Raw genomic sequence first — 14,090 nt, forward strand, 5'->3', positions numbered from 1 at the left:
AAAAAAAACTATGAAGATTATCAATAGTAAAATAGAAGAAAAACCAAAGAGAAAGAAAATAAATTTAGAGATGTATAAGATAGAGATAGAATTTGAGAGGGTGTGAGAGATGGAGATGAATAAATAGTTGTTAATAAAGCTTAAATTCGAAAAAAGTTTATCATATCCTGTGATTATAAAATATCAAAATTTTATTCGAATTTATATGATCAAATCGTAAACACAATTTATATAATCCAATCGTAAACACAATCATATCCTATGATAACAACACATCCAACAATATTGAAAAAGAAACATGTAATAACAAATCACATTTTTTTAATGAATATAATTTCTACATACCTTTTAAAATCTTTAAATTCTTCTTCAACTCTCATCTTCTTCATCCCTCACCAAAGGATTTTATATGATTTCATTTTGTTTATTATTGAAACTTTAAAAAATAAATTTCATTAAGAAATAAAAGAAAGTAAATGGAAGAGCAAATCAAAAGTTGGAGGTTAAACTTGGGTATACAAAATTACAAAAATAACTCGGGTTAATTATAAGCTATACATTTTTCATCAAGGGGCAAAAAAGTCTTTAACAAATTCAACATTTAAAAAAATCAAAAAAATGAGAAAAAAGATAGGAGGGGTTCTAAGCATTAGAAGGTGCCACCTCATTACCTTTGGTTTCTTCTTTAATATATATATATATATATAGATGTAGTATGAAAACCTTAATTATAAAAAATATCAAAATACAAGGACCAATTCGGTAATTCACACTTTTGAAAGAAAATGCACTTTAGGAGTAGAGATAAAATTTTGCTTGTTGAGCAAGTACAAGAGTCGCAGATTCTCCGTTTGACGGGTATCAAGTCAGCGAAATAGATTTTCTCTCATATCCGAAACGGGATCAGGATGGTATTACTCCAACAATCTGTTAGGACAGGGTCGGGAGCGGGAAGGCTTAAACGAGGGGATGCATTAGGCGCTGAGTACCTGTCCCAAATTCCTATCCCCCTATTTGGGAGGCGGCGGTTTGGATGCAATAATTGGAAGCTTTTGGCACAAGTCAGAATCACGTGGACTCTTATGTTGACCATTTAGAACGTAACTGATTACGTGAGCCTCTGTCACTTCCAACTTCCATACTCCACTGCCACCTCACCGCTTACGTCATCCTTTTTATCAACAATTATTTCCCTCTAATTTATTTCTTGAACCGCCACCTTCATCTTAATTTTTAATTTGGCCATCTATATTTTAAAAAATAGATTCACGGAATTTCATAAGATTATATGTAATAAGATATTAAAAAATGTTAAAAACATTTGTTTTAATTATATTATAAAATATTATAATTAATTAAATTTTCAAGATATCATTTTTTGTCATTTTACATGTTTATCGACTATTTTTTACAAAACATGTTTTGTTCATCAGCTAGCTTATCAGCTAGTTTGTCACCTTATTGTGGGATGAAGGGAGTAACAACCACCACCCTTACTCACCGGGTAAGATTGCCAACCCTTTTCTTGCCTCTAATTACTGGTTAAAAATCATGATCATTGCTTACCTGAATAAACATTTGATAGACGGCCCTCAAAACACATTATTTATTACTATTAATATATATCAATCATATCTTCTAAAACAAAACCAAATCAAAGAGGCCAATTATCTCAATCACAAGGTCCGGGGAATAAGATTACGTGAACATTTCCCCTACCATGAAATAAAGATGGAAAAAAAACTGGTAATGACCAATCCTTTAATTAGTTATAGCTCGAGTCTGGTCAAATCGTGCTTGATAATGGCGTAATTGGTAACTGACCTAAAATGCGTAATTGATATGGACTAATGAAACCCGTACTCAAGACGCTCCACTTTAATTGCTAGTTGATCAATGGGTAAGTGCCATGTGACTCATTGAAAAAATTCAGTCTTAACAAGACTTGAAATCATGTCAGACAAGACTGTTTTCTTGAAACACGGTTTTTACACTTGAACTTGATAGCAAAACACTGTAAAGGTAACATTCATACTGTTTTTGCTGTAAAGATTCGGTTTTTTTTACCTTCACAACATTTTGTCGTGAAGTTTTAACTGTAAAAACCATGTTTCACGAAAACAGTCTTTGTCTACCCAATCCATCATAACAAAAAGATTATATAAGCAAAAGTAATATATTATTTACAAAATATTGAAAATATTATAAATAAATACATACAATTGCTGACGTCATTTTATTTGTTACAATTATAACATGAATAAACAAACAAAGAAACCTCAATTATGAATCTTTGTTATATTTATGGTCTATTATATGACCAAATTACTTATGAACATAAATAAACCTCAATTATGAATCTTTGTTATATACTTGTAACATTCCACATCAAACATACAAGATATTGTCTGTTTTGTCAATACATTTAGACTCACATTTTTAATACGCGTTGATGGGATATCCGATTCCTTATAAGACAATTTTTATTCCTCCAACCAATATGGGATTTTCCAATCCACCCTCGTCCAACATACATAGAAAATGAGATTTATGAGTTCCTTACAATACTCAAGTTGTGGGCTACCAATAACTTTCACTACGATTTTAAGTTGAATTCAAAATTATTGAACGAGCTTGTTGCTTTTGCCTTTTTGGATATTATAAATGGTATCAAAACCGATTATTTGAGTTCAATTTGTTGTTTTGGGTGTTACAGAATAATTGAAATTTTAACCTTAAAAAAGGTAAAATAATTTATTTTGAAAATCAATTTTGTTAGTCAACTTCTTATATCCTTACTTTATACAAAACCATTAATCAGAATCTTAAATCACACCAATCAAATGTAGCATCCAAAACACCCCAAATGATTGTAAATAAAATAATGCGTAAAAGGAAGCAAATTTGGTTTTGAAAACCTATTTATTTACAACACCACCTCCCATGACACCACCATCAACCATCTGCCACCATTTTTTTACTGTTTTCCGGTCAAAGCTCCGATCTTTACCCTATCCACGACTCCCCAACTCCATATATATATATATATATATATATACACACACGCATACACACACATCATTTGCTCTCATAATCATCTTCATTCTCAATCTAAACCACAAACCAATTCCATTGATTTCCCCCCAAAACACAACTTATAGAAATGACTGCTTGCATTCACAGATGCAGACCACAAGTTCTTGAATTCGAATCTAATCACAGTTACTCCAATTTCTGCTATTCTGATCAGTTTTCCTGCAAACCCATCTCCAGTTTTGTACACAAACATCAAGATGAAGATGAAGATGATGATCTATGGCTGAAAATCAGAGATGAAGCTCGATCTGATATTGATCAAGAACCCATCTTGGCAAACTGTTATTTCACTGCAATCTTGTCTCATTTTTCTATAGAAAGTGGTCTAGCTGATCTTCTTTCATTAAAGTTGAGTTCTGTAAGTCTTGCAAGTGGAACCCTTTATGATCTTTTTGTGGGTGTGCTCGCAGAAGATCAAGAAATTGTAAGAGCTGTTAAAGATGATTTAAGGGCAGTAAAAGAAAGAGACCCAGCTTGTATTAGTTATGTACACTGTTTCTTGAACTATAAAGGGTTTCTTGGTTGCCAAGCTCATAGAATAGCACACAAACTATGGTCGGAAAATCGGAAAAGTTTGGCATTTTTGATCCAAAATCGGGTTTCGGAGGTGTTTGGATTGGATATACATCCGGGGGCGAAGATTGGCCGGGGATTAATGCTTGATCATGCCACCGGAGTTGTTATTGGAGAGACTGCGGTGATCGGAAACAATGTTTCCATTCTGCATAATGTCACATTGGGTGGCACCGGAAAGAGTGGGGGCGACCGGCATCCGAAGATAGGAGATGGGGTTTTGATCGGTGCCGGGAGTAGCATTTTGGGGAATCTTAGGATCGGAGAAGGGGCGAAAATCGGAGCGGGATCGGTGGTGTTGAAGGATGTTCCTGCTAGAACTACTGCTGTTGGAAACCCTGCTAAGTTAATTGGAGGGAAAGAGAATCCAGTTAAAGTTGATAAGATTCCTAGTTTAACTATGGATCATGTTCAATATGTAAATGGGTGGTCTAATTATGTCATTTAGGGAGGAAAAAGGTTGTAAAGTTTACTTTTTTTCGCTCAGTATCGGATGTTTGAACGAAACCAAACAAACCCAGTATATCCCATTCATGGCGTCGAGTGCGTCTGGAATCCAAGTGAGAGTTAGCTCTCTCCTGGTGTAATGTAGCTAATAGTTGAACCAAGAATGTTGGTGTAGATTATGATGAATAAAGGTCTTTGTTCTGTTGGGGTTCCTTTAAAATGCTTAAAATTGACCTATAAACCTATTGTAACGCTTTTAAATAAGACGTTTTATAGTTTGGTCCTATAAACCTAAGTTCTATAAAGTATTTTATTAGGACATTTAGACAATCTAGACGTCCTATAAAGACAATTTTATTGTAGGCGGTGGTGTTCATCAAAATGTATAAATCATCTGCACGGCACCAAATTGCATGGTTACTATACATCCATCAGCTCCCTCACTCCGTGGCTGTATTTCAACGTATGGAAACTACGGGAGTATTTAAATATGTCTGTGTATATTCGTACGTATATAGACATTGCATGTTTACCATCTAGCTTATTAATTAACAGTTGACTTATAGATAATTTGCTAAACATCAGTTTATTTAAACCCAAAAAGAACTGGACTAAAAAACCGGGTCCAAAATTGACCAATTCAAATTTGGTTTGGTTTTTTCTTTGGGTTAAAAGGAATTCGAATGAATAAATGGAACTGCAAGAATCCAAAAACTGAACCAACAAACATCTTTAACTTTTGATTACATCATAAGAAATACAAGAATTAGATTTATGACTAGTTTGTCTAATAAGCTTAATGAGACTCGCAACTTATTCAGTCAATTATATATAATTGTTTGATAGTGACTTAATGATATAGAAAGTGACTTATTTACTAAGCTTATAGGAAAACTTTATTCTCGAAGCCAAGTTTTTAGTCAAACATGCCCCCTCCTAATTAAAATTCGCGTTCCTTCTATTCATTAAAAAACTCTTTCAAACAAAAACTTTCTAATCTATACAGACAACTTTATCCATACAAGACTTAATGAAAAACCAACTAACAATCAGTTAAATTAATTATTATAACTTTTATTAAGCATGGCAACGAGGCGGGGATGGAGAGAGTTTTCTAATCCCCCGCCTCGACCTTGGTTTCTATGAACGGTCCCGGCCCCGGTCCCGGACGGATACATGGATTAATATCCAGTCCCTGGTTTACTTTCTGGTCAAATCCCAATCTTCGTCCCCGGTCAAGACCTAATTTTAGAAAATAAATTATATATATACATACATATATTATATAAAATATATTAATAAAAATTATATACCGAGTACAGGGCGGGTCGGGGGATACACTACCCAGCCCCAGCCCCAGCCTCAGCCTCAGCCTCAACCTCAGTTTGAGTCTACTGGGGGTCGCCGGTCCGAGACCCGTTTTAACAAAATAAATCCCCGTCCCCATAGCTAGGTTACTCATCGGGTCGAGTCAAATCTCCATCGCTAACTTTTATTATAATAATCATATATTTCATGGTCAAACATGTTATAATGTTTATGAAGTATAGAAAATGTCAAATATGCGTAAGCAGCAAGAATTAATGGGACCTGCCAAATCGACACCTCTTTTTGGAAAGTGGTCCATTACAACCCATTTTTCAACGAACACCCACATCATATCTTTAAAATTTAAACAATATTCAAATGTTTATAATATGATTTTTTTATATTAACTTAGATATTCAACCGGTTATACGACCAAGTCGACCACCTACTTTGCTTATAATATAATTTATGTATATAAAAAATAGATTTTTAATTACAATTATATTTAATAAATCAATTATTAAAAAAATTAACAAAAAAAAAAGTGTTGATGAATCGATCTAATTGACATCTTTAAATTTAAATGCTTTCAACAACAATCATCAAATTAGTGGATGCAAGCACTTCTTTACTAAGTGTTTATCTTGTCGACACGAGTATCACATTCACTTATTTTGTCGAGCAACGGTTTCGGATATCAGAATGAATTGTTTGTAAGGATCTCTAATTCAGTAGTGGAAAGTGCTAATCGGGTAAGAGTCTTTCTCCCTCACATATTGGGTAAGAATATTGTTTGTTGCCATGCCTTTTACTGTGTAAGACTTTCGATTCTTGCCATGCCTTTTACTGCATAAGGTAAGTAACCCAATAAACACGGTAAAGATTTGGTAAATGGACATCGAGCGAGGTTCACGGGAAACACCCTTATAAACGTTTATCTGGACACTATGTACATATGCATACAAGTGATTGAAGTTGTTTCTTAGTTTCAATATACATGTACATACTGAACAAAAATGCTTACTATTATTGTCTACATCTCCAAATTCTTGTCCACCACGCTATTTTTTCAAGAAACTTGATCCCGCCCCCCGCCCCCGCCCCCCTTTTCTTCTTCCTGGAAAAAAATGACTATAAAAAGATCGCCCATAAACCCATTAAACCCATCACCACTCCTGCTTCACGAGACACTTTTCGATGAGTGAGTGATCAAAGCCAATTAAAATCATGCACAACCCATTTGCTATATATACAAACAATGGAGAATCCTAATATTTCCATTTTTGGTAAGTTTTACAATCCTATGATCATGAACCCAACTACTGATTTCTTGCTAAACCCAATTTTCTTACATGGGTGTGTTGCTTCCATACAATTTGTGTTCTTGCTTCTCATATTCATCACTTGGTTCTCGAAAAGATTCAGAATCGATCGAACCGTCGTTCCAAAACGAAGYTTTCGGTATTCGTTTTACAAACGAACGCTCTTTTCCTGTCTTGCTCTTTCACTCTTCAATCTTGTTTTGTGTTTCTTGAACAGTTTTTACTGGTACAGAAACGGCTGGACCGATGAAAACATCGTAACCCTTTTGCATGCTGTTCTTGGAACACTTATTTGGTCATTTGTTTCGGTTTATCTTCACACACTTGATTCGAATTCGTCGAAGTACCCACATTCGTTCTAAGAGTTTTCTGGGTGTTTTTCATCTCAGTTTCATGTTATTCCCTTATGGTGGATTATTTTTACCACAAAAGAACCCATAATTCACCTTCTAATATGTTCATTGTGTCTGATTCTGTGTCTAGTTTCATGGGTTTGTTTCTTTGTTTTGTGGGATTATTCCATAAGACCRAAGAAGAAGCTCGAAACGATGATCTTGAAGAACCCCTTTTGAATTCTAGTGGCTCTAGAGTTGGGGATGAGATTGCATCACCTTATGAAAATGCAAGTTTCTTTAGCCTGCTGACATTTTCTTGGATGAGTTCTTTGATTGCAAAAGGCAACAAAAAGCCATTAGAYCTCGAGGACGTGCCTCATCTCGCGGATATAGATAACGTGAGCGGAGTGTTTCCGGTTTTGAGAGATCGAGTCAAGTCATTAAGCAATGGGAATAACCAAATCACTACATTCGGTCTCACGAAAGCTTTATTGTACATCATGTGGAAAGAAGTGGTTATTACAGGATTACTCGTGTTAGTCTATTCGTTGGCTAATTTCGCTGGTCCTTACCTCATCGACTCGTTCGTTCAATACCTTAACGGGCACCAAGATTTCGAACACCAAGGTTATGTTTTGGTGGCTGCATTTGCTGTTTCGAAGATCGTTGGCTCCATCGCGCAACGRCACTGGTATTTTAAGCTCCAACAGGCTGGGATTCGAGCTAGATCCGCTATCGTTGCCATGATTTACCAAAAGGGTTTAACCRTTTCCGGTCATTCCAAGCAAGGGAGCTCAACTGGTGAGATCATAAAYCTCATGGCCGTTGAYGCTGAAAGGATCGGCGACTACGGCTGGTATATGCACGATTTCTGGCTCGTGTTCGTGCAAGTAGGCGTTGGGTTAGCACTTCTATATCGAAATCTCGGGCTTGCCGCAATCGCTGCATTAGTCGCTATGRCTTTTGTTTTGTTAGCCAATCTTCCACTAGGGAATTTACAAGAAAAGCTTYAAGATGAATTGATGAAATCTAAAGATAAGAGGATGAAAGCAACATCTGAAATCTTGAGAAACATGMGGATCCTTAAGCTTCAAGGTTGGGAGATGAAGTTTTTATCTAAAATCATCAAACTTCGCGACGAAGGGGAACGACCGTTGAAGAGATACGTGTATACGTTGTCCGTGAATTCTTTCTTGTTCTGGGGMGCTCCGATTGTTGTAGCTGTGATCACTTTCGCTACTTGTTTGCTCGTGGGCATCCCTCTCGAATCCGGAAAGGTAATTTCTACATTGGCTACGTTTCAGATACTCGAAGAGCCGATTTACAATCTCCCCGACTCGATATCARTGTTTTTCCAAACTAAAGTGTCACTCGATCGCATAGCCACCTTCCTTCGTCTCAACGACATAGATTCTAAAGCTATAAATAAGGTTCCGCGAAGTGGCTCTGATATGGCTGTAGAGATAATTAATGGGAATTTCTCTTGGGATGTAACTTCTCCCAACCCGACACTAAACGATATCAAYATCCGAGTGAATCATGGTTTAAGAGTTGCTGTTTGTGGGACGGTTGGATCAGGAAAATCTAGCTTACTTTCTTGTATTCTAGGAGAAATTTCCAAGATTTCTGGAATTGTAAGAGTATCAGGAACAAAGGCTTATGTAGCTCAATCGCCATGGATACAGAGCGGAAAGATCGAAGAAAACATCTTGTTTGGTAGGAAGATGGATAGAGAAAGGTACGAGAAAGTTCTCGAGGCATGTTCTTTGAAGAAAGATCTTGAAATTCTTTCGTTTGGTGATCAGACAGTYATCGGTGAGTCGGGAATCAACTTGAGCGGTGGTCAGAAGCAAAGAATACAGATTGCACGCGCTCTTTATCAAGATGCCGATATATATCTACTTGATGATCCGTTCAGCGCTGTTGATGCTCATACCGGAAGTCWTCTTTTCAAAGTAAGCGATCCGGTTTTGCTCCTTTAGATTCGATCTACAGCTACGAAAACTAATGTTTCAAAGAATTTCTAGAATGTAGCTGGTTTCTAACTTCTGGCTTTCTGTTTTTCTATCGCAGGAATGCATGTTGAAATTTCTGGTTTCAAAGACAGTGATTTACATCACACATCAAGTGGAGTTCTTACCTTCTGCAGATCTCATTCTGGTAAGCTATCTAAGGGTGCGTTCAGTATACTAGATAAGACAGGACGGAATAGGAATCACTGTTCCATGTTTGACATTACTCTTACGTGGAACAGAGTGGAACAAAGTACCAAGGTGGAACAAGCCTATATTTTACCAATATACCCTCCACAACTTTTGAACAGATGTCATGTCCGGTTCTTTCTTATTAAACATTAAACAACTGTCTTGTTTTGTTCTATCCTAGCTAGGGACTTTTGGTTGTTTGTCTGTAAAGATTAAGGTAAACCGTTGTTCAATTGTTTGTTGTGCTGAATAAATCGTTTGAATGACGAATCAGGTTTTGAGAGAYGGAAGGATTAGACAAGCAGGAAAGTACAATGACATTCTCGATTGCGGAAGTGACTTTATGGGCCTTGTAGGTGCACACAAAGAAGCTTTATCCGCGATCGATTCCATAACGACAAACAGTCCGGAAGGAATAGAAAGTTCTAAGAAGAATTCAAACGATGGCCAAAATGGCGAAACGGATGATATTTCAGGTACGAAAGCGCAGCTAGTTCAAGACGAAGAACGAGAAAAAGGTAGAGTAGGTTTCTCAGTCTACTGGAAATACGTAACCAYGGCTTACGGAGGGGCTCTTGGACCGTTTATAATATTGGCGCAAATTTTGTTCCAAATGTTCGAAATTGGAAGCAATTACTGGATGGCATGGGCATCTCCGGTGTCGGCAAGTGATCCAGCTCGTGTTACAGGCTCAACCCTCATCGCTGTTTACGTAGCTTTAGCAGTTGGATGCGCATTGTGCATTCTCACAAGAGGTTTACTTCTTGCAACTGTTGCATATAAGGCAGCCACTCTTCTCTTCCACAAAATGCACTTAGCCATTTTCCGCTCGCCCATGTCTTTCTTCGACTCTACTCCAAGCAGAAGAATACTAAATAGGGTAAGAAAACGAAAACGTCTTGTCTTGTCTTCTCTTGCCTACTCATTTTAGAATAATGGCAGTAGAAGAATGCTAAATGAGGTAACAGTCTATTAGGACATTTAGACATATTTGGCATCCTATAAAGCAGACTGTTGTTCGTTTCTAACAAAGATTTCTTGATAGGCATCTACGGACCAAAGCGCAGTGGATACGCAAGTTCCTTACCAAGTCGGATCATTTGTTTTCGCTATCGTTCAACTTTTTGGGATAATTGCAGTTATGTCACAAGCTGCTTGGCAGGTGATTCTTTTCTTTGTYCCTGTTGCTGGAATGTGTATCTGGTTCCAGCAATATTACTTGCCTTCGGCAAGAGAAATGGCGCGGCTAGTTGGAGTTTGTAAAGGCCCGGTGATCCAGAATTTTTCCGAAACAATATCTGGATCAACGACCATTAGGAGCTTCGATCAACAAGGCAGATTTAAGRACACGAATCTGAAACTAAACGACGATTTTTCTAGACCAAAGTTTCATACTATGGCTGCGATGGAATGGTTATGCATACGTTTGGATATGCTGTCTTCTGTTACGTTTGCGGCTTTTCTAATTTTCTTGATTTCTATCCCGAAAGGAACTATTGATCCAAGTAAGTCGTTCTTTCTTCTTACATACTGCGTTACGCTTTCGCCCCTCCTCAACGGTGCCAACATTTGCCTCATACAAATGTGCCCAAACCGGCCACCACAGTTTTCTCCCTCTCAAACTTTCCGCGATAAGTGCTACTCCCAACTTTGCTCGGAAAACCTCAATTGGTATTTATCCAAATTAGTTCGACCACTAGTCCACCTAGAGACGGACCCAAAAATTTATTCAAGTGGTGACACAATTTGAGTATAAAAAATATCTAATCTTTTTCACAATATTAGTATAGGTCTGTTGGTTGGTTTCTTGTCCTTACATAGAAGAGACCCATGTTCGAGTCCAGTCTACATATAATTTTAAAAAAACACACAATAAATATATAAAAAACAACAAATTTGACAACTATGGGATTCGAATCAACGGGTTTAATCGCTGGTTTCATTATTATCCGCTGCATCAAGTCACCTAAGCATACTCATCTCTACCACTTCTAACCGTATAACATTCATGACTGACATTACCTCTCACGAAGGTATCGCGGGCGTGGCTGTTACTTACGGGCTTACTTTGAACGGACTACAAGCATGGGTAGTATGGACTCTTACCAACCTCGAAAACAAAATTATTTCGGTTGAACGGATATTTCAGTATTCTTCTATCCCCACTGAACCTCCTCTCGTTATAGAATCAAATAGGCCCGATGATCAATGGCCGTCACATGGAGAAGTCGAAATCCATCATCTACAGGTACTAAACTTGCATAATCGTTTTTTCAGAAGGGTGTCCTAGACTATGCCTGACTAATCCCAACAAACTCAAGAAATTAGGCCTGATAAACTCAGTGGTCACAATTGTTGTGTACACCTGGAATCAAATCCTCGGATGGGATGTTTCACCACATCCCTTAGGGACTCAACCACTACACCACCACCCTTATGGTTTTGCGTAATGGTTTTATACAAGTCAAGTATGTAGCATTATTGAATAGAATGGTTTCTTTGAAAAGGTCCGGTATGCGCCACACATGCCACTTGTTTTACGAGGCCTTACGTGCACTTTTGAGGGGGGAAAGAAAACTGGGATCGTTGGAAGAACTGGTAGCGGGAAGTCGACTTTGATACAAACACTCTTCCGCCTTGTGGAGCCATCGGCTGGAAAGATTCTGCTAGATGGAATTAACATATCCACGATTGGACTTCATGATCTGCGTTCGAGATTGAGCATAATCCCTCAAGATCCAACCATGTTTGAAGGAACTATTAGAAGCAACCTTGATCCTCTTGAAGAGTATACAGATGATAAGATATGGTAGGTAGATAAATTATACAATATGGATTTTGATTCTGTCAAACATCGTATGGTCTTATAGAGGGTGGTCCAAGGAAAACCCCAAAAAAGTTGAAAAACTGAGGAACACCCTGTATGGTATGCACATGTGCATACAAGTAATTGAATATTTCATGGTTTCTATGCACGTGTGCATGTAATGCACATGTGGATACCGGACAAATTACTTACTTGTATACACATGTGCATACCGTACAGATGAACGGTTACTAGATTGTTCCTCAGTTTTTCATTTTTTTTTGCGGTTCCTGAACCTGAACTGACCCTGCTCTTATAATCTACCAATATTCGTTACTTCAGGCTCTTGATAAATGCCAACTTGGAGATGAAGTGAGGAAAAAGGAAGGGAAACTTGATTCATCAGGTCTTTTTACCCCTCCATTACTTGAACCCGAACTCTTGTTCATCGTCTTTACTTTGAACGTTGTTAGAGTCTCAGATCAGCTAGATTTGGACATTTTCTCTCGGATATATGTTTGAATCCCTTCTCCCCTCAGTCCTCAGGGGCTCTTTTGGATAATAATTTAATGGGTTCCGCATATCATAATATGGTATCATAGCCAAAATCTACCATCTGGAACATCTTTAGCCGGGACTCGACACTCTGGGACATCTTTGCCTGCATAGCCTTCGTTGGAGGGGTGTGTTAAGAGTCTCGCATTGGCTAGACTTGGACACTTTCTCTTTAATATATGTTGATATCCCCCCTTCTCTCCTTAAAAGCTCTTTTACAAAGTAACTCTAATGGGGTTTCACATATCTTTATTAAATTTACTAATTAGTTTCATATAAAACATTATAGTTACCGAGAATGGAGAGAACTGGAGTGTGGGTCAACGGCAGTTGGTGTGTCTCGGGCGTGTGCTACTCAAGAAAACCAAAGTCTTAGTACTTGATGAAGCTACTGCATCAGTCGACACAGCGACTGATTGTATGATTCAGCAAACGCTCGGGCAACACTTTAGTGACTCTACTGTGATAATGGTCGCCCATCGTATCACCTCTGTGCTTGATAGCAACGTGGTTTTGGTTTTAGAACTATTAGACTAGGTTATACGTTAATGTAATTATGAATAGTTAGAGGTATCTAAATGTAATTTGTATTATTATATAATGAGATCAATGAGAAGGGGAAAACCCACGATTCACACTCTATCATGGTATCAGAGCGACCAACCTAGCCGGCCCTACCTACTTCCGCCTTTGGATCGCTGCTGTCTTCCCCTTCGCTGCTGTGTCTTCCCCTTCAATCTGCGATCTCCTCTAATCGCAGCCCCCCCTCCTTTCTCAATTTCGATTCTCTCTTCTCTTTTTCACCTTTATTCCGATTCTAATCCTTATGGCCGGCGATAAAATCCAGCCACCCATCATCCAGCCGCTCCACCCTGCGACAACCGTAACCAACATCAAGAATCAGATCCCTATCACTCTCACCACTGATGGCAACACCTACAACTCCTGGGTCGCATTATTTAAAATGCAGTGCACCGTTTGTAGGGTTTTGGATCACATTATCCCGGATGCTACCGCTCCCTCAGAACACGATGAAGAATGGAAGCGTATTGATGCAATCGTGTTGCAGTGGCTTTACAGTACTATATCCACTGATTTACTAACGACGATTCTCAAGGTTGACAACACGGCTGCCAAGGCGTGGTCTGCTCTTGAACGCTCCCTCATTTTCCACATCATGTATGTCGGTTAAAGAAGTCTCTATACGGTCTCAAGCAGGCACCCCGGGCATGGTACCAGCGGTTCACGGATTATGTTGGTACCTTGGGATTTCGACTTAGCTCCAGTGATAATTCACTGTTCATTTTTCATCAGGGACAAACTGTTGCCTACATTCTTCTATATGTGGATGACATCATCTTGGTCACCTCGTCTCCAGCACTGAAAGCCTTCTTCATGACTCACTTGTCTACCGAATTTGCCATGAAAGACTTGGGCCCTTTAT

The 14,090-nt window shown here is 38.1% G+C and overlaps 1 protein-coding gene and 1 pseudogene across 1 annotated transcript; both read left to right on the top strand.

The window, feature by feature from the left end:
• Positions 1–3,099: 3,099 nt before the first annotated feature.
• LOC112500688 (serine acetyltransferase 1, chloroplastic-like) lies at positions 3,100–4,352 on the top strand. Its single transcript, XM_025104239.1, has one exon. The coding sequence runs from the start codon at positions 3,164–3,166 to the stop codon at positions 4,115–4,117; it is 954 nt and encodes a 317-aa protein (XP_024960007.1). The 5' UTR covers positions 3,100–3,163; the 3' UTR covers positions 4,118–4,352.
• Positions 4,353–6,733: 2,381 nt separating this feature from the next.
• Positions 6,734–14,090, top strand: part of LOC112500697 — an 8,667-nt pseudogene continuing 1,310 nt past the window's right edge.

This window comes from Cynara cardunculus (assembly GCF_001531365.2).
Source record: "Cynara cardunculus var. scolymus isolate 2C chromosome LG 17, CcrdV1, whole genome shotgun sequence".
In the NCBI taxonomy this organism is placed as follows: Eukaryota; Viridiplantae; Streptophyta; class Magnoliopsida; order Asterales; family Asteraceae; genus Cynara; species Cynara cardunculus.

Excerpts from the sequence above, each read along its gene's own strand:
- LOC112500688 (XM_025104239.1), top strand. The coding sequence starts at position 3,164 with ATGACTGCTTGCATTCACAGATGCAGACCACAAGTTCTTGAATTCGAA.